The sequence below is a fragment of the Erinaceus europaeus genome, chromosome 11 (genome assembly GCF_950295315.1).
Source record: "Erinaceus europaeus chromosome 11, mEriEur2.1, whole genome shotgun sequence".
Lineage (NCBI taxonomy): Eukaryota > Metazoa > Chordata > Mammalia > Eulipotyphla > Erinaceidae > Erinaceus > Erinaceus europaeus.
Window position 1 is genome coordinate 111409979 of NC_080172.1, and position 19357 is coordinate 111429335.

Below are 19357 nucleotides of genomic sequence, written 5' to 3' on the forward strand. Positions count from 1 at the left end.
CCTCCCTTGCAGGTGGGGAGCTGGGGGCTCCAGCCAGATCCTTGCTCTGGTCCTTGTGCTTCCAGACATGTGCACTTAACCAGCTGAACTCCCGCAAGCCCCATTTCTATTTTTTAGTTATATAAAATTTGAGTTTTTCTTTAGTTTGTCTGTGAGAACAGTGTAACTTAGCAACATTCCACTATTGATGACATTCTATTTAGTTTTGTTTTTATTGTTATTTGTTGCTGAGGGCTGAACACAGGGTCTCATGCATGCAAGACATGAATCTATGGTTGAGTCATCTCCTTGACACTCAGTTATTTTAAAATCATTTTATTTTAATGTGTGTGTAAGAGAGATATAAAGAGATACACAGAGAAATACAAGTGAACTGGTCGGCTCTGGCTTATGCTGGTGCTGGGGACTGAACCTGGGACCTTGGAACACCTGGCATAAAAGGCTTTTGCTGAACCATCATGTGGTCTTCTCCTACCCTCTAATTTATTTAATCAAACAGAGAAATTGAGAGAAAAACATCATAGAGTAGGAGATAGAGACAGAGAGAGACACCTGTAGCATAGTACCGTCTCACCACTCATGAAACTTTCCCCCTACTTTGGAGTGGGGCTCTGGGGGCTTGAACCTGGGACCTTGTGCATGATAATGTGAACTAAACCAAGTGCACCATTGCAAAGCCCTCTCAATTTTTTTTTTACAATAGACTCTGATATTCTTTGGCAACCACATTTCCTTTTTATCATTTTCTATAATGGAAATAATAAGTTTTCCAGCTAAACCAACAGCCACTATCCCTGTACCCACTGCCTTTACCCAGATAAGTGGGCATAAAAATAGTGCACAACCCAGAGAAACAAGAGTTTCTGAAATCACTGAAGGCCACTTGCTTTTCATTTGCTTAATCATTTCTTCTATTATTCTTATTTCTTCTTTAACCTTTTCAGATTTCTCTGGAAATCCTTCCTCAGGCAGTTCTTTCAGGAGCTGTAAAGATGGAAATTATTCCCTTTGAAAATTTGAGCCATATGTTTGGATTTAATGACCACAATAGCTGAGGACTTGTGTCATTTCTCTGCAACCTTCATAGCTCTTTGATGACTTCATTTCATCTCCCAAATGTCTGGGTAAATATACATGGATGGAGTTAGCTATGGTTTATTGCTTCCCATGAGGCCTTAGAGTTATCTCTAAGGTGAGTAGGATGTAGATGGGGCTTTACATGACAACCATACCAGTAGTTCATCCTACTTTATTAAAACATATTGAAAACAAAGTATAGGCTTAATTCTTGTTAAGTTGTGATCCTACTAAGGTAGCATTGTAGTATTCATGTAATAGTTAACAGAAAGTGCTGACTCTCTAGTAAGCAAGGGCTATCAAGCTACAGGTCTGGGTGAGTAATGCATTTTATTGCAGGTTTATGGATGAATCAGGAAGACCTAGAAACAATTTCAGAAAGTTTTAATGCTTTAAATATACAATAGTAACTCTTAGGTACAACCTGAACTATTAGGTACAACCTGAAGACCAGAAGGATCTACTGCAGATTTCTTTGATAGTTTTAACCAAATATTTTAGGGACACTGTGGTCAATGTCCTTTACATTTGAAATCAGAATTAAAAACTATAATCAGCACAATATAGGAGCCTAGGGTATGATATTCATACTGTCCAAAGTTGAATGCTATAGAGTATGCTTAATAGTGTAGAGTTAAGGTAACAACATTTTCATATTTATTTGATACTCTAGGAAATCCTCTTTCAATTTTTTTTTCTCAGGCATCATTACTTCACTTAAAATTGTATTTAAATATTGTGTTTTCCTTAGGAGACAGATCTCTTGTTCTTTCTTAGTTATGATGGCTTTTCTCAATAAGCAATCATGGCAAGGCCTCACCCAGACGACTTACCTTTCTCTTATGCATTAGCATCATTTTTTTCTCTTCAAGTTGGTTGTGATATTGCCTTTCCATCCTTTTTTTCAGTTGGGCCAAATTTTTCTGATAACAGTTTAACTGAGCCATGCTTATCTGCTCCTTCTCCTTTAGCTTTTGTCTTAGCATCTCATTTTCATTCTTCTCTGTGTTGAGTTGGGTACATTCCACTGTTCCACCACAGAGTCACAGAGCAACAAAATAAATATCATGTTAAGTCAAGCACCTCCCCTCAGCCCAGAACTCAGAGACTGTAATGAATTTAAATACCAGAGAGAGATCTCTGAATTTTCATGTTAGTCCTACCTGCAACACATATATTAGAATAGGATGAAAAGGTACAGGTTGATTATAGGATCAACCAAATCTCTGCTAAGTTATTGCATACATAGCAGTCTCTCTCCACAAGCAACTTTAGAGAAAGTTGCTTGTTTCAGGAAAACTTGCTGTTAGTTCTGTCAAAGGGCACTTCAGGAGCCTCCCTGAGTCTCTGTGTTCAGTCCCTTCCCTCCCTGCATTCCTGCCCTTAGGCCCCCACACACCTGCTATGGCCTTCTCCCCATCACTGAGTGCTTTGTCTGCCTTTAGAATGGCTTTCTCTATTACTGCCTGAGACTCCAGGAACTTCTGTAAAACTTCCTTTTCCTAAGGAGAAAATGAACAAAGACTGGTAAGGCAGCAAAGAATGATATTTTATATTAGAAATTATGTCCAGTGAAACAAAAATTGAACCCCATAAATTCTTTATATCTCCTAGGGTTCCATAGTGGTTCCTACCTTTCAGTAGCCATGACCCAAAAACAAATCTTTTTAGTGATGCCTGAAAACCCTCTAACACAGCCTCCTTCTTTGCCCTTGAGATTGCTCACCTCAGAATTCAGACTACAACCCTCTTCAGAATGCAGAGTGAGGGTCTTATGTGCTGTTCTACAAACACAATCCTCCACTGTTTGCAATCTGTACATTCTTTTTATTCTTTCTGCGTGTTCATCTCCCTTTTCTTTACTATGATACTCCTTAGTGATACTTCCACTTTCATTTCCTGTCCCAAAAAGCATTTCTAAATCTCTTAAGTTTTGAATAACTTATAGGTACATAGAGTCACCCTGTTATCTTGGATGATACGTGTATGATGACTGTGTGAGCTCAGGAAACTTATAAAATAAAATTAATTAAATTAACCAAATTTTTGCCACCAGGATTATCACTGGATTCTGAGTGCCTGCACAGTGAATCTATTGCCCTCCCGCCCCGTGGCTATTGTTTCTTCTTCATCCTTTTTTCCCCCCCTTTTTTTTTTTTCCTTCTCCATGATAGGACAGAGATAAATTGAGAGGGGGTATAGACAAATAGAGGGAAAGAAAAAGAGAGACACATACCACTATTTCACCACTTGTGAAGCTTACTCCCACCCCACAGGTAGGGACTGGGGTCTTAAACTAGGTCCTTGAACATGGTAATATATGTGCTGAGCTCGACTTCTTAAATTCTTAGTGCCTCATAGGATAATTATTTATTAGTTTTATATTTTGAGTATTTAGTTGACTAAGTACATCACCTAAAAATATACTTGATTTGTGGATCGAGTACTGAATATTAACCGCCTCCATCACCATAATTGTCACCATCATAATTATTATCTGTGTGCCTAGCTACATAAGAATCATTACTCTCATAGATCTAATTTAGTTTTATTTATTTATTTATTTTCCCTTTTGTTGCTCTTGTTGTTTTTCATTGTTTTTGTTTTTATTGATGCCATTATTGTTGGATAAGACAGAGAGAAATGGAAATAGGAGGGGAAGACAGAGAGGGTGAGAGAAAAATAGACCGCTTGTGAAGTGACTCCCCTGCAGGTGGAGTCCAGCGGACGTCCTTACTCAGGTCCTTGTGCTTTGTGCCACATGTGCTTAACCCACTGCAATACCACCTGACTCCCAGGGTTTATTTATATATATATATATATATATATATATATTTATTTATTTATTGGATAAGTACAGGGAGAAACTGAAGCTTGAACACAGTAACATGTGGACTTAACTAAATGTTCCCCATCCCTCTTTCTCTAATGTAGTGCTTATGGACCTTTCTCAGGTGAAATCATGTTTCTTGAGAGTAGCCTTATTTCTTTAATCATGTATTCAGTCTACTTAGTACAAAAGCTATTATTGTTTACCAAGTGATAAGACTGTTTATTTTCATCTAAATTCCCAATAATGAACTCTACACTCCTGAAGAAATATTTGTTTTTAAAGTATCTAATAGTTGAGCATTTACATATAATTCCATATATGTAACAATATTATCATATAGTTGCAATACCACCATGTTGTTTTTTTTTCTTTTTCTGACATGCTACTCTATATCTTTTTCAGCATTTGTAAAGAGAAAGACACATATAGTAAAAGAACACAGATATAACTGTGAAGCCTAAGTAATTTCAGGCATTGAGTAGTACTAAGCACCTAATCACAGGTATTGGTGACATGCAGATTATTATCTGGACTATGCAGCCTCTGTCCCTTCCTGTTTAGAAAGGCACCCTGTGAGGGGTCAAGCAGAGGCACACCTAGTTAAGCACATACATTACAGTGTGCAAGGATGCAGGTTCAAGCCCCTGGTCCCCACCTACAGGGGGAAAGTTTCAGGAGTGGTGATTTTTTTTTTTTTTTTTTTTGCCTCCAGGGTTATTGCTGGCGCTCAGTGTTTGCATTCTGAATCCTTTGCTCCTGGCGGCCATTTTTTTAAATTTTGTTGCCCTTGTTACTGTTATTGTTGTTATAGCTGTTGTTGTTGTTGGATAGGACAGAGAGAAATTGAGAGAGGAGAGGAAGACAGAGAGAGGGAGAGAAAGATAAACACCTGCAGGTGGGGAGCCAGGGGTTCGAACCGGGATGCTTGCTCTGGTCCTTGTGCTTCGCAACATGTGTGCTTAACCTACTGCACTACCGCTGGCCCCCTTTCACTGTGGTTTTATCCAGGCTGACGAGATGTACTGTTCTTGGCCCACTTCCACTATACTTCACCTTAGCTCCTTTCCTGGGCAGCAGCTCATAGTCCTCTTCAATATTTCTCTTTGCTTCTAAGTAAAGGGCGTGTCCTCCAGGCACAAAGAAAATTCCACTTGAAATACATTCCTGCAAGGACTGTGCAAGTTTTCTGAGCTCTTCTTCACAGTATTTCATAGATGCCTCTTCATTTTGCAGACGGAAGTTCTCCATCTTTTGCTCCATGGTATGCTACCATGAAAATGGGGAGAAATTCATAGAAAGAAATTATTAGAAGGGAAAGTCAAACTGTGATTCTGGAAGAAGCCATCAGTTTAAGAGTACACTGGAACCTGGTACAGTCATGAGTCAGGAGAGTTAAGTCCTGCACTGACAGACTAGCTGTAGGTATGTATAGAGTCCACTTTGGCCTCAGGCCTCCGTGTGTGAATTTATGGAACTGGTAGACATGGGTTTCATGATTCTTAAAAAAAAAAATCTTTCTTTCTTCCTTTCTTTCTCCCTTTCTTTCTTCCTCCCTCTCTTTCTTTCTTTCTTTAAAATAGAGTGCTTTTCTGCTTTATTATATGTGGTACCAGATACTAAATCTGGGATTTCATGGTTTAAATTCTATGATCTATTCACTGAGATAAATACCTAGATACTGTTTATTATATATATTTACATATATTTTGAAATTGAGGGATAATTAAGATTATATTAATTTCAGGCATACAGCAGTATGACTTGTAGCTTATGCAAACTTCATACTAATTGCTCAGTTTGTCTGGTTAACATCTGCCAACCTCCAGATACACAATTTGTTTTTGGCATTGATGAGAACTTTTAAGATGTGCTAACTTAGCAAGGTCCAAATTGAAATGTTTTCTTATCTATGTTTTTTTTTTTTTTAAACCAGTAGTAAAATAGACAGTGATGCATCCATCCATAACAATGAGAAACAGGTCAATCTGATTAGAAGGAGACTTTTCTTGAGAAACACTGTTATGGATAAAAGCATAGAAAACCAATGGTGTACTGATCAGTTACAGAGTGTCTGAACAGAGTTTTGAATACTTCAGAAATTCTTTCAGTGAAGAGCTCAGTGTGAGAGAATGTTGTAGCAAATACTTTTTACTGTATTTATGTATTCTCATAGGGTTGAGTTTCTCTCATGTGAACTAAGATATTTTTGTAAATTTAAGGATGACAAAAGAGAGACGTAGGACGAATGTTCTATGAAGATGCTGGTGATAAATGGGAAGGAAGACGACTCCCAAGAATTCCCTTATTTGGTGTCCATTTACTGTAATGCGTGTACCTGTGCACACGGTGAATACTTGTGTGAGGATTTTATGGCACACGTAAACTTTGAGAATTGGTAAATGTGGAAAGCTGGGAAATGTTCTGCATGTACAAACTATTGTATCTACTGTTGAATGTAAAAGATTAACCCCCCAATTAAAAAGAAAACTGCAATAAAAAGAAAGAATTAGTGACTACACAGGAAAATGAAAGCATATGTCTTTTCACGAGATCTTCAAATTGGTTTTCTCAAGGGCTGGGTGAGCACATATATTACAATGCTCAAGGACCTGGGTTCAAGGCCCCCCCCATCCTCACCTGCAGTGGGAAAGCTTTATGAGCAGTGAAGTAGGGCTGCAGGTGTCTCTCTGTCTCTCTATCTCCCCCCTTCCCTCTGACTTCTGGTTGTCTCTATCCAATAAATAAAGATAATAATAAAAAATGAAAAGAGAGAGAATTGAGTATATGGACATACACAAATAAGTTTTTTTTTCCATGTGAGGGTAGAGAGGGCCATCACAGAGATTTTGTATCACTGCTGGTGAAGGAGGGGTGTTCCTCATACCTTCAGATGGCAGCTTCAGCACATTGGAACTTATTTTTTTGGCTTCACAGTTATTGCTGGGGCTAGGTGCCTGCACCATGAATCCACTGCTCCTGGAGGCTATCTCCCCCCCCCCCTTTTGATGCCCTTGCTTCTTTTATCATTGTTGTGGTTATTATTATTGTTATTGATGTCATTGTTGTTGGATAGGACAAAGAGTAATGGAGGGGAAGACAGAGGGGGGAGAGAAAGACAGACACCTGCAGACCTGCTTCACCATTTGAGAAGCGACCCCCGCTGCAGGTGGGGAGCTGGGATCTGGAACCCGGATCCTTAAGCCGTTCCTTGTGCTTCGCGCCATGTGCGCTTAACCCGCTGCGCTACTGCCCGACTCCCACATTGGAACTTTTTTCTAGCTTTGATTCATGTGATCAGAAGAGCCACACATTCTGTGTAGATGTCTGATCTAAACAACTACGAGCTATGTGTGTTCTTTTAGGTTGTAAAGTACATAGTATTTTGGTTTTTGCCACAATAGAAAAATATTTTACAAAAAAATGCACTTTTTTTTTGCTCCAGGGTTATTGCTGGGGCTCGGTGCCTGCAATATGAATCCACTGCTCCTGGGGCCATTTTTTCGAGTTTTCTTCGTTGTAGTTGTTTTTGTTGACTTTATTGTTGTTATTGTTGTTTGATAGGACAGGAAAAAGTCGAGATAGAAGGAGAGAGGAGAGATAAGAAAGACACTTGCAGGGAGTCGGGCTGTAGTGCAGCGGGCTAAGCGCAGGTGGCACAAAGCACAAGGACCGGCATAAGGATCCCGGTTCGAACCCCGGCTCCCCACCTGCAGGGGAGTCGCTTCACAGGTGGTGAAGCAGGTCTGCAGGTGTCTTTCTCTCCTCCTCTCTGTCTTCCCCTCCCTCTCTCCATTTCTCTCTGTCCTATCCAACAAGGACAACAACAATAATAACTACAACAATAAAACAACAAGGGCAACAAAAGGGAATAAATAAATAAAATAAATATTTAAAAATTTTTTTATAAAAAAGAAAGACACTTGCAGACCAGTTTCACAGATTGTAGGGGTGGGCAGAGCTCGGATCCTTGCAGATCCTTGCATTTCCTTGCGGATCCTTGGGGCAGTTCTTGGCGCTTTGCTCCATGTGCCCTTTGCGCCATGTGCGCTTAGCCCAGTGCGCTACCGCCTAGCCCCTACAAAAGATGCACTTTTAACATGTATAACAAGGCGACTAACAAGAACATTCCATTCATAATGACACCAATGAACCATGGTTCCTAAAGGGGATAGTCTAGTCATCTTTCTAGGACAGGAATCAGGAAGGATATATGTTATAATATATTACCGCAAGTTTCTTCTGGAACTCCTGTTGGTCGTCCCAAAGGAGTGTTCCATGAAGACTGCAATGGCTTCCCTCTCACAGTCTGTGTGCACATCTAACAGCTCCTGGAGAGTGTCTGTGGGGAATGTTATTTGCCTCGCCATCTGCTCACTGTAGTGGTGGTCTGCTTTCTGCACAGCGATGGAGTTCTCATGCTGGGCCAGAGTTATCATTGCATTTTCCAAGCAGGGTACTCCTCCACTGTCAATGACGTTTATGTAGGACTTGAGCAGAGTCCCCAGTCCTGAATCTGGAGAATAAATAGAGTTACCAACAGTTACTGTATAAACTTAGGGAATCAGTGTTTTAATTTGTACAAAATTTTATAATTTTTTTTTTTTTTGCTTCTCCTTTTCATCTTCATTCTTGTACAAATTTGTGTATCCTAGTTTCTATACTTTTTTTTTCTTTTGCCTCAGGGTTTATTGGTAGAGCTTGGTGCCAATGCTATGAATCTACTGCTCCTGGTGGTCATTTTTTTTTCCATTTTATTGGATAGGACAGAAACGGATTGAGAGAAGAGGGGGAGGCAGAGAGGGAAAGAGAAGGATGGACACCTGCAGACCTGCTTCACCACTTGTGAAGCATCCCTACTGCAGATGGGGAGCCAGGGGCTGGAACCCAGACCCTTGAGTTAGTCCTTGTGCTTAGTACTATGTGCGCTTGTTGGCCCACCATGGTCTGCCAACCCCCTCCTTCTTTGAATTCATTTGAATCCATTTCCTTAAAATGACTTCATTTTGTGTTCTTTATTCACCCTTCTATGGTTCTTTAATTCACCTCATTCTATGATGTCTACCAGTTGGTATTGTTATTCTAAGATTTCCTGAAATCCTTTCCCATGAAAATGAAACAACAGAATTTATTTAAGAAATAAGTCAATATTATAAATTGTTGACACTATTTCCAAATGAAAATGTTGGGTCTCCTTGGAATACATCCCACCTGGTCATGATGAACAATCTTTTTGATATAATGCTGTATCTGGTTGGCTAGGATCAAGCAATCATCAATGTGTGCCAGCCAATTGTCTCATTGCACAGGGTGATTACTTTGTATGGTTGTAGCCCATGGCACCATATGGATATGAGCTGGCAGTGGGGCTCTAGTGCTGTGGTGTCTCTCTTTCTCTGTCTCTCTGAATAAAAAGCTACCTAGAACTACTCTCTGCCATAATCCAGCTTTCTAGCCCTATTCCCAACTCTGACACTATCTTCCCAGGTAACACTTTTTGTCCACCTGCACGTTAGCTATCAAACTCTGGCAAAAATTATTATAGTCATGGGCCCCTTGGAACATATCTAAAACAGACTTCCTAGCTTCTTCCCACACAAAGACCCTTAGTTTCATGTTCTATATTCCCACCTTGGGTTCCTGTTTATTGAACAATTTGCTTTATATCTTACCACCTGTAAGCCACTAAGTTGTAGATGCTACTATCATGTCATCCTGACCTTCCAGAGCAGACGACCTCACCAATGTGTCCAGGAAACTCATCTTTCCAGATCCCTAGCCCACTAGGGAAAGATAGAAAGAGGCTGCGATTATGGATCAACCTGCCAACACCCATGTCCAGCAGAAGAGCAATTACAGAAGCCAGACCTTCCACCCTCTGCACCCCATAAAGATCTTTGGTCCATACTCCAGAGGAATAAAGAATAGGCAATCTTCCAATGGAGGGGATGGGACACAGAATTCTGGTGGTGGGAACTGCGTGGAATCATACCCCTTGTTATTGTACAGTATTGTTAATCATTATTAAAACATTAATAAAAAATTTTAAAAGTAGCCCAGGAGTATTGAAATCACACATACATGAGGCCATGACTTATCGGAAAAAAAAATAAAACAGTCATCAAGGATTATGGGACACTGATATTTAGGAGTAGAGAAGTCTTCAAAAGAGGGGATGGGTCACAGAACTCTGATGGTGGGAACTGTGTGGAATTATACCCCAATTATCTTACAATCTTGTAAATCATTACTAAATCACTGAAAAAAAAAAGGAAACAAATCCAAGATGATGCAGTCTCTGCACACGTCATAGTGTGTCTGTAAAGGGTAAAGGACCATGTAACTAGCTATACATAAGATTACATTTAAATTACTACAGAAGACGACTCAGTTTTAAGGGAATATGAGATCTTGTCTTTTGCCACAATATGCTGCAACACAGAGGGGAACATGTTAACTTAAGCAAGTAGAAAGAACAATCACTGCTTGACCACATAAACAGAAACACAGAGAGATAAGCTCTAACAGAAGAGACTTACTGTTTCCAGTGGCAATTACTCCCTCTCTTAGGGTCTTGGTCTTTGAATGTGTAAAGATATATGAACAGAATTTTTTAGATTGCTCTTGAAAATTTAATTCCAGTTCGTTTGTTGATACTTTGTGAAGACTGAGTAATAATTCATCGTCCTTTGTTGGTTGGCTAAAGGTAAAGCATTTCCTCTTGGGGATAAAACTCCGGATACACTCTTTAGTTGTGTTTGAATGCTGTATTAGTTTACTTTCATCTGTAGAAATAGGAAAGGAAAAATGAAAGAAACCATTATCAGTGAAAGGGGATAAAGATTATATACAGGGATATTTGCATTACTGTAACTGCTGAGCCTGCAATTCCTTTATTTAGTTATCTAAGTAAACCTATGCTGATATCCCCCAGACATGTATTTTTCTTATTTTGGTTTTAAAAATTTTTTGTCTTATCTTTATTTATTTATTGGATAGAGATGACCAGAAATTGAAAGAAACTGGAGAGATAGAGATGGAGAGAGACAGAGACATCCGCAACACTGTTCACCACTCACAAAGCTTTTCCCCTGAAGGTGGGGAGCGGGGGCCCAAACCTAGGTCCTTACAGGTAGTAATATGTGCTTTCAACTAGGTGTGCCATGACTCAGCCCCAAATTTCCTTATTTTGTACAAAGCCAAGGAGGCAGGAAATACTTTGTTGCAAATAGGAGCCATCCAACCCAATAAATAAATTTCATGATCACGTTCCTTAGCGATTGCACGAGCTGTGTAGATTATTGGGTAGACTTTTAGATTACTACTTAATAGATATTTGTTGAAAAACTGATGAATCAGACGTCATTTTCCAATACTATGAACTCTATGCCATAAGTGACATGTTTGCTGTCATGTAAGGTAGAATTAAGCATATGTATGATGGTTCTGTGGACAACATTGATGATTGATGATACTCTGGAGTATGAAAAAAAACTGAGTAACACCAGGAGTTGGTGCATCTGGTTGAACACACATATGATAATGAACAAGGACCCAGGTTCGATCCCCTGGTTCCCACCTGCAGGAGGAAAGCTTCACAAGTGGTGAAGCAGGGGTGCAGGTGTCTCTCTGTCTCTCTCCCTCTCTATCAAGCCCTTCCCTTTCAATTTCTGGCTGTCTGTATCCAGTAAACAAATAAATATAATAATAATAATAATAACTGAATAAAGTCAGACTATGAGACCACACTCTATGGGCAATCTATAAACCATGTTTAGCAAGCACAACGAAACAGTAAGATTAGCCTAAACAAAACTGGGGTATCTCCTTCACCAGTTCTCCAGATATTACATTGAAATTGACAAAGTAATGCAAAGGAATTCCTAGTATAAATCTACTGTTCAATAATTTGTTGTTTAAGAAAGAAAATGTATTGTGGTCCGGGAGGTGGCACAGTGGCTAAGGAACTAGACTCTCAAGCTTGAGGTCCTGAGTTTGATCCCCGGCAGCACACGTACCAGAGTGATGGCTGGTTCTTTCTCTTCTCCTATCTTTCTCGTGAATAAATAAATAAATTCTTCAAAAAATGTATTAAGCAAAAATAGATTTGTGCTTCTAGGCTTCAAGCATTTTAAAGCTCAATAATATGCCCAAGATATTTATTTTATTAATTTCCTAGAATGCTGTAATGGTTGTAGAATGAAGCCAAGTATTATCATGAGAGAATAAGGAAAGCATTTAACACTTTGATGAAAGGATGGGTCAGTGGTCTGGTGGGGGGAACTATTCTGTGTACACAACTCATTTATGTGAGTGATGTTATTGATAGTATGCAGACTTGTAAAATGACAATATAAATTACAGTAAAGTAGGTCATTTGATATGTTTTTGATTCTGTCTTTAACATTTTTATTTTATAATTTTTCTTTTTAATTATTATTATTATTATTATTATCAGAGCACTACACAGCTATGGCTTCTGGTGGTGTGGGGAATTGAACCTGGGACTTTGTAGCCTCAGGCATGGAAGTCTCTTTGCAAACCATTTTACTATCTCCCTCACCCCTTAACATTTTTATAACCCTACTGTTTCTCTAAATATATGTTTCTCTAAATAGAAATGGAGAAGTTTATAACTTAGTAGCATAAACGAGTAGAAGGAAGTGTTAGCACTGATCTTAATCCTCATTTTTTTTTTTTTGCTACCACTTTTTCAGGAATTATTTGACTCACTACTGGATTATAAATCTCCTCAGCTTAAACACTGGTGAACATTTTTTTCCAGTAGTAATGATCATGGAAACAATACCCTCTTGTTACTCATCAATCACTGTTAGCATGGACTTCGATTTAAACTCAAATAAAAGTCAGGTGTTGAATGACTAGACTCCAGTGATCTCATTCTCAGCCAATCATCTTTTAATACCCAAATATTCTCTGATACCTGAACTCAACTTCAAAGCATGCTCCAGGTACTTATCTTCTGTAATGGTATGTCCATTTAATTCTAATTTCACCTTGAAATCCCGTACAATCCAAACAAAGTCTGGAAAGAAACTCACAAACTCTGCTGAGTCCATGACTTTGCCAGAGCTAGGAGAGGATTTTGTCTTGATTAGCTCTGCTAGTTCAGTCACATAACTGGAACCTTAGCTAAGGAATAAGAAATGCCCTGCAGCAGTTTCTAGGTTTCCCCCCAAACAAGTTTTGAAAACACGCTTTGCACTGTTTCCCCTTTGTGTCACCCGTGAAAATAGGGTCAAGAGAAAGAAGAAGAAACAGTGACCATTGCCATTCCTACAAGCTCTATGAAACATGGTGATTTAGTTCCTGGAAGGATATTGCAGTTGCTCCAGGGCCTGGAGGTTGATAAAGTTCATGCTGTTGTAGATAAACACACTGCTGAGAAGCACAGTCAGTGTGAAGATCCAGGAGTCGTTCACAGAGTTGCCCTAGAAAGTACATTACAACAAAGGGGTTAGTTTTTTTTTCTGTTTGTTTTGTTTTGTTTTGTTTTTTAACCAGTGCACTGTTCAGCTCTGGCTTATGGTGGTGCAGGTGATTGAACCTGGAGCCTCAAGCATGAGAGTCCATTTGCATAATCATTATGCTATCTACCTCCTGCCCAAGTTTATGTTTCTTTCACTTACTTTGTAATCAGTATTTCAAATCTATTCTAGCTACATAATACATATGTCCTCCAATAACAAAATCCTAAGACAGTGCTAAATTCAAACCTCAACGTTGGTTTCGGCACTGATGCTTCAGCCTCTGAGTTCTTTAGCTAATAGTACAATGCAATAACTGTAAATATGTAACAATTCTATGAGTTCATTGCATAGATCTAGAAGTATGCAGTATTTTGTGGGCAATGCTTCCTTTGCAAATTTTTGTTAATCAGAATGTACTGAGAACAAAACTGCTATTAAGTTAGGTAGCTAAGATTAGCCTATACTGTATATTCTCCTAAGGATATAAACTTCTTGCTTCATGATGATGATCTCCTGGGTCCTTGCACAGTATAATATGTGCACTCAACCAGATGCACCACCACCTGGCTACTCATTCACCTTTTGCTTGGTGATAAATTCTAGGGAAGAGAATTTAGTTTCTCTAACTCATGTGGTTTTTACAATTTACAGAAATATATTGGGAATACTGAACTGATGTAGCAAATCAAAATGTAATAAAATGTAAGTGAGCAACCAAAGCAAGAATGCTCTCTCACCCTTTGCACATCCCCCAGGCCCTCTGTGTCTAGAAGAACCAGCGTGTGGTCTGGCCTGGAGGGGTGGGGCACACACCACATCCAGATGCCCCTGGTTTCACCTTTTATTGTGTAGCCCAAACGAAAACCTGCAAAGGCAAAGAGAAACTGATACAATCTCACTCATATGTTGGGCTTTGAAAACAAGAAAGAACAACAACAAAAGGTGAAACAAAACAAAGGGTGAAATTTTGACAGTCGTTCATTACAGCAGATCCAAGGGCTCTAAAAGAGGGAGGTGGGTGGGGTCTGAAATGGGCTTGAGGACTCAATGCCTTTTTTTTTTTCTGTCAAAAAAGTTTTATTAGATAGAACAGAAGGATATTGAGGGGGGCGGTATAGAAAGCCAAAGAGAAATATAGATGCTGTCCAATCTGCTTCACTGCTCTCAAAACTTTCTCTCTGCAGGCAAGACCCCTGGGCTTGAACCCAGATTAATATGCACTGTAATATGCCTGCTTAACCAATTGCACCACTGCCCCACCCAGCCCAATGCCTTATGTGGGAGGAGGTGGACAAGCTGGTGGAGGGAGTGGTGATGCTGACATCAATAAAATGACTTAATTAGGGAGTCCGGCGGTAACACAACGGGTTAAGCGCAAGTGACACGAAGCGCAAGGACCGGCTAAGGATCCTGGTTCGAGCCCCCCGACTCCCCACCTTCAGGGGAGTCCCTTCACAGGTGGTGAAGCAGGTCTGCAGGTGTCTTTCTCTCCCTGTCTCTGTCATCCCCTACTTTCTCCATTTCTCTCTGTCCTATCCAACAATGATGACATCAATAACAACAATAATAATAACTACAACAATAAAACAACAAGGGCAACAAAAGGGAAAATAAATAAATATTTTTTAAAATGACTTTATTAAAAAAGAATTTAGACAAAAGGACGAAAATTGATTTACATGAGTGTTGTCACAGGTGCATTACATATTTTCCTGTGACAGGTGTCAGCACGCCACCTCCTCCACCAACTTGTCCACCAGCATTGAAGGTCTCCTTTCCCCCACATTCTTCTCACTAACTTCTGTAAAATGTATGATATGCTTGCAGGTGTCAGTTGGCATCTCACTATTGTGTTTATTTGTGTTGTTCTTCTGGTTCATCACAAGTCTTTACAGGTGGAATTTAAGAGTATAATTAATTGCCAGCAGGGTTATCTCTGTGGCTTAGTGCCTGCACAGCTCCACTTCCCCTGGCTGCCATTATTTTTATTTCTGATAGAGTGTGAGAAACAAAGACAGACAGAGAGAAGCAGAAACACCATCGTACTGCTCCCCTGCTCATGAAAACTTCCCTCCTGCTAGATCTTCTATGTGGTCATTGGAGGACCCAGATCCTTGACCTTGGTAACTTGGGCACTCCACCAGATGAATCATCACCCAGCCCCCAGGGGGACTTCAGAATCAAAGAGAAAATATACAGGGTTAAATCTAGAGTGGGTATGGTCTATTGCAACAGGTCTGGAAACAGTAAGGGGGAGGGCTTTGGGGAGTTGAAAGCGGGTTAGGGTTCTAGTATCCTGTGGTATAGAAGGATGTCAATTTGTGGTGCATGTGATGTGTTGACACCTATCCCTTGGTGAAAAGAAGCTACACAGGTGACAACATTCTCATAAATCATTTCCACCCCCCAAAGTGAATGTAAGAAGAGAAAAAGACACACAGTAATGGCAGATAGTTCAGGCTGCCTTTGTGTTCTGTTGGTTAACCTTATGTTATCACGGTGAGAGTGACTCTCAGTCTGGTGGGATGTTTGCTTCCCATTTTAGCAAAGAGGGTCAATTTAACTTTTATGCAGATTGAGAGTTTTTGAAAGAATGACTTTATGTCTCTTGTAACTTCCTGCCATCATGTGGTTCAAATTATGCACATGGTGTCATTGTTCTGACTCCTGATAGCTCCCCCTCTTCACACTGCCACCACCTTTTTTATCATACCCTGAAAACCTCCCTTTGTGTCCAGTTACTGAGGAAGTGTAGTGACTGGGAGGCAGCAGCAGGACAACAAGCCAGGTGTGTGTTCTCTCACTGCCACCCTGCTGAGCCATAAGTTCCCAGTGTCCCAGCTCCTCTGTCATCACTAACTGGTCCTCTCATGTCACCTCACCTGTGTCTTTGCCAAGGTTTAGTGTCTATATAGCCTCCGTGTGACTTAAAACTTTTAATGGTTGGTTACCTGGCCATTCTCTGCATTCTTCTCTATTTCTTATTATTTCCTTTTGTCATATGCATGTTCTTGTAGACAGGCCCTAGTTTGTAGTTCTGTACTTATACCTTGAGAGGATTATATGTGTCTCTCTAGGACCTGAGCTGATATATGGACTCTTATTAAATTTTTTATGCTCTTTATCTCTATTTTTCCTCATTGTTTCTTTATTTTAATGTATTTATTTTTCATTTATGTTCCTTTACTTATGTATTAGATAGAGACAGCCAGAAATTGAGGGGGGAAGGAGTGATAGAGATGGAGAGAGGGCCCAGGCAGTGGCTTACATTACACTATGCAAGGACCCAGGTTCAAGCCCCTGGTCCCCACCTGCAGGGGGAAAGCTACATTGAGTGGTGAAGCAGAGCTGCAGGTCTCTGTCTCTTTTCCCCTTCTAATTCCCCATCCCCTCTCAATTTCTGTTTCTGTCCAACAATAAATAAATAAAGATTTTAAAAATAATTTTAAAAGAGAGGGAGAGAGACATCTGCCACACTGCTTCACCTGCAGGTGGGGACTGGGGGCTCAACCAGGTGCCCCACCACTCAGTCTTTCCTTATTGTTTCTATCTTCAAGCGAATGAAGAGTCTTCATTCATTGTCTCAGTTATGGTATGATAGAAAATCAACAAAGGTGTGAGAATGTTTCTAACTCTCAAATGGAGAAGGGGAATGATATCTGGCAGATAATTGTGGGTAACATATTTTTTCAATAGACCAAGATTTTTTTTTTTTTTACCTGCTATATATCAATGCTTCCTTCAATGGAGAGCAAAAAGAGTCATGACGAAATATCTAAGGAAGCGTGGTTTAGCAGGGCACAGCCATTTATTTTTTATATTCTGTGTTTTCCATAGAGAGCTATGATGTCTGAGATAAAATGTCCATATGTGTGTGTGTGTGTGATATATATGATATATTCCACCTGGTGTAGGTAAAATGAAATAAATACTTGCTAGAATTGAATTGCTGAGTATATAAAAGTACATGGATCCTGACTAATGCGATATTTATTAGCTTTTATTTTAGCTTTTATTTATTTATTTATTCCCTTTTGTTGCCCTTTTAAAATATTTATTTCCTTTTGTTGCCCTTGTTGTTTTATTGTTGTAGTTACTATTGTTGTCATTGTTGTTGGATAGGACAGAGAAAAATGGAGAGAGGAGGAGAAGACAGAGAGGAAGAGAAAGACACCTGCAGACCTGCTTCACTGCCTGTGAAGCGTTTCCCCTGCAGGTGGGGAGCCAGGGGCTCAAACTGGGATCCTCACAGGGTCCTTGCGCTTTGCGCCACCTGCGCTTAATACAGCCTGATTCGTGCTTGTTTTTTTTTTTATTGTTGTAGTTATTATTGTTGTTGTTACTGATGATGCTATTTATTCTTGGATAGGACAGAGAGAAATAGAGAGAGGAGGGGACGACAGAGAGGGGGAGAGAAAGACATCTGCATACTTGCTTCACTGCCTCTGAAGCAACTCGCCTGCAGGTGGGGAGCCGTGGGCTAGAACTGGCTTAACGCAGGTCCTTGCACTTCGCGCCACGTGCGCTTAACCCGCTGCTACTGCCTGATTCCCACTATATGACTGGGGAGTCCCTTCTTATGAACAAATTGGGTAGACTTTTGTGGACACATGGGGTTGAAGTTATAAATCTGACATTTAAATTAGAAGCTTTCTTCAATGAGAAGAGTAAAGTTTTTCCTCAAAATGAATGTGAAGAAGGAATGACTAGCCTGTGAGTTCACTGCTTTCCAACATATGGCTGCCCCCCAGAACAATACTCACCATGGTTCTGTCCTGCCAAGTGGTTCATCAGGTAGGATTTTCCTGTTCGATACTGTCCTGCAATGGCCACAACCACCACAGGCTGAGATATCTTTTCAAGAATCTCCAGAGCTTCAGGATTTACCCTCAACTGAATTTCCTTATTCTCCACCAAACAGATCGGCTTTGTCATGTTAAGTCCAGTGGCCATGATGAACTATAAGCCAGAGAAACAACTCACTAGAATAGAAGATTTCAAAGTCATCTTAAATGAGTTATGTGCTTATCATCTTTCGGCTTGTGGGACTTATTATCTCTTCCCTACATTACTCTATTCGAAATAGTGCACTAGTCTAAGGTCTGGTACAGTATATATATATATATATATATATATATATATATATATATATATATATATATATATATCTTAAATGAACACTGAAACATTCTTTCCCATATGATGCATGACATTAATAAAATAAAAAGGCTGATCATGAAACCTTGACAACATTAATGTTTTGCAGATAAGCAGACACATGGACTTTGAAGGAGACTAGTAGTGACTAAAGAAGATTCAAGAACGATTTAGTCTCTCATTAGTTACAGATTTATCTACTGAGCCACTACCAGGTTGTAGTCTTCTTTAGGTGCTCAGTTTTAAGCAAAGATAAAGAAATGAATGCTTGCTCCTGCATCATTCTAGTATAAGCCAGAAAATAAAGGAAATCAATAAGGAACACACATATACTATTATTGATATATACTCAGAAGAAAAAGAGCCATGAATGGGCAAAAGGAGGTTTGGGTGTTGACTTGTTGTAGAGGGTAACTAGAAAAAAACCTTTCTGAAAAAGAGGAAGTATGTGAGATCACCAAACCTGATAAGGAAGATGCATTTGTCTCTGAAGAAAACAAGAGGGAAAGAATGAGCTCTCAAAACACAGATAGGTAGAGTAGTGTGTTACCCAGACAAAATGATGGTTTCAGGAATCAATTTCTTTAACTGAATGGGAAGATATTTCCTTTTCTTTTTTTATTTGATAGGTCAGAGAGAAATAAAGAAAGTAGAGGAGGGGGTATAGAAAAGGAGAAAGATAAAGTTTCATATCTGGATGAGGATATGCTTTAAATGTTAAATCTTACTGGCATATCTTACTGCATATCAGCCACCAAGTTGCAGATGTTGTTAAGATTTCATTCTGATCTTACTCACAGGA

The 19357-nt window shown here is 39.6% G+C and overlaps 2 protein-coding genes across 2 annotated transcripts in view; one reads left to right on the forward strand and one right to left on the reverse strand.

Annotated features, from left to right (window-relative positions):
• The window catches only part of LOC132541259 (PRAME family member 8-like), a 202579-nt gene that overhangs the window by 141876 nt on the left and 41346 nt on the right, over window positions 1–19357 (forward strand). The gene's annotated exons all lie outside the window — the stretch shown is intronic.
• Window positions 369–18369, reverse strand: LOC107522110 (guanylate-binding protein 3-like). The gene is given in 11 exon segments (XM_060202306.1): window positions 369–984; window positions 1911–2104; window positions 2477–2579; window positions 4964–5176; window positions 8138–8172; window positions 8175–8417; window positions 10447–10692; window positions 12852–13048; window positions 13250–13359; window positions 14136–14263; window positions 18162–18369. Coding segments are annotated over 11 exon segments (2073 nt in total). The 5' UTR covers window positions 18352–18369; the 3' UTR covers window positions 369–570.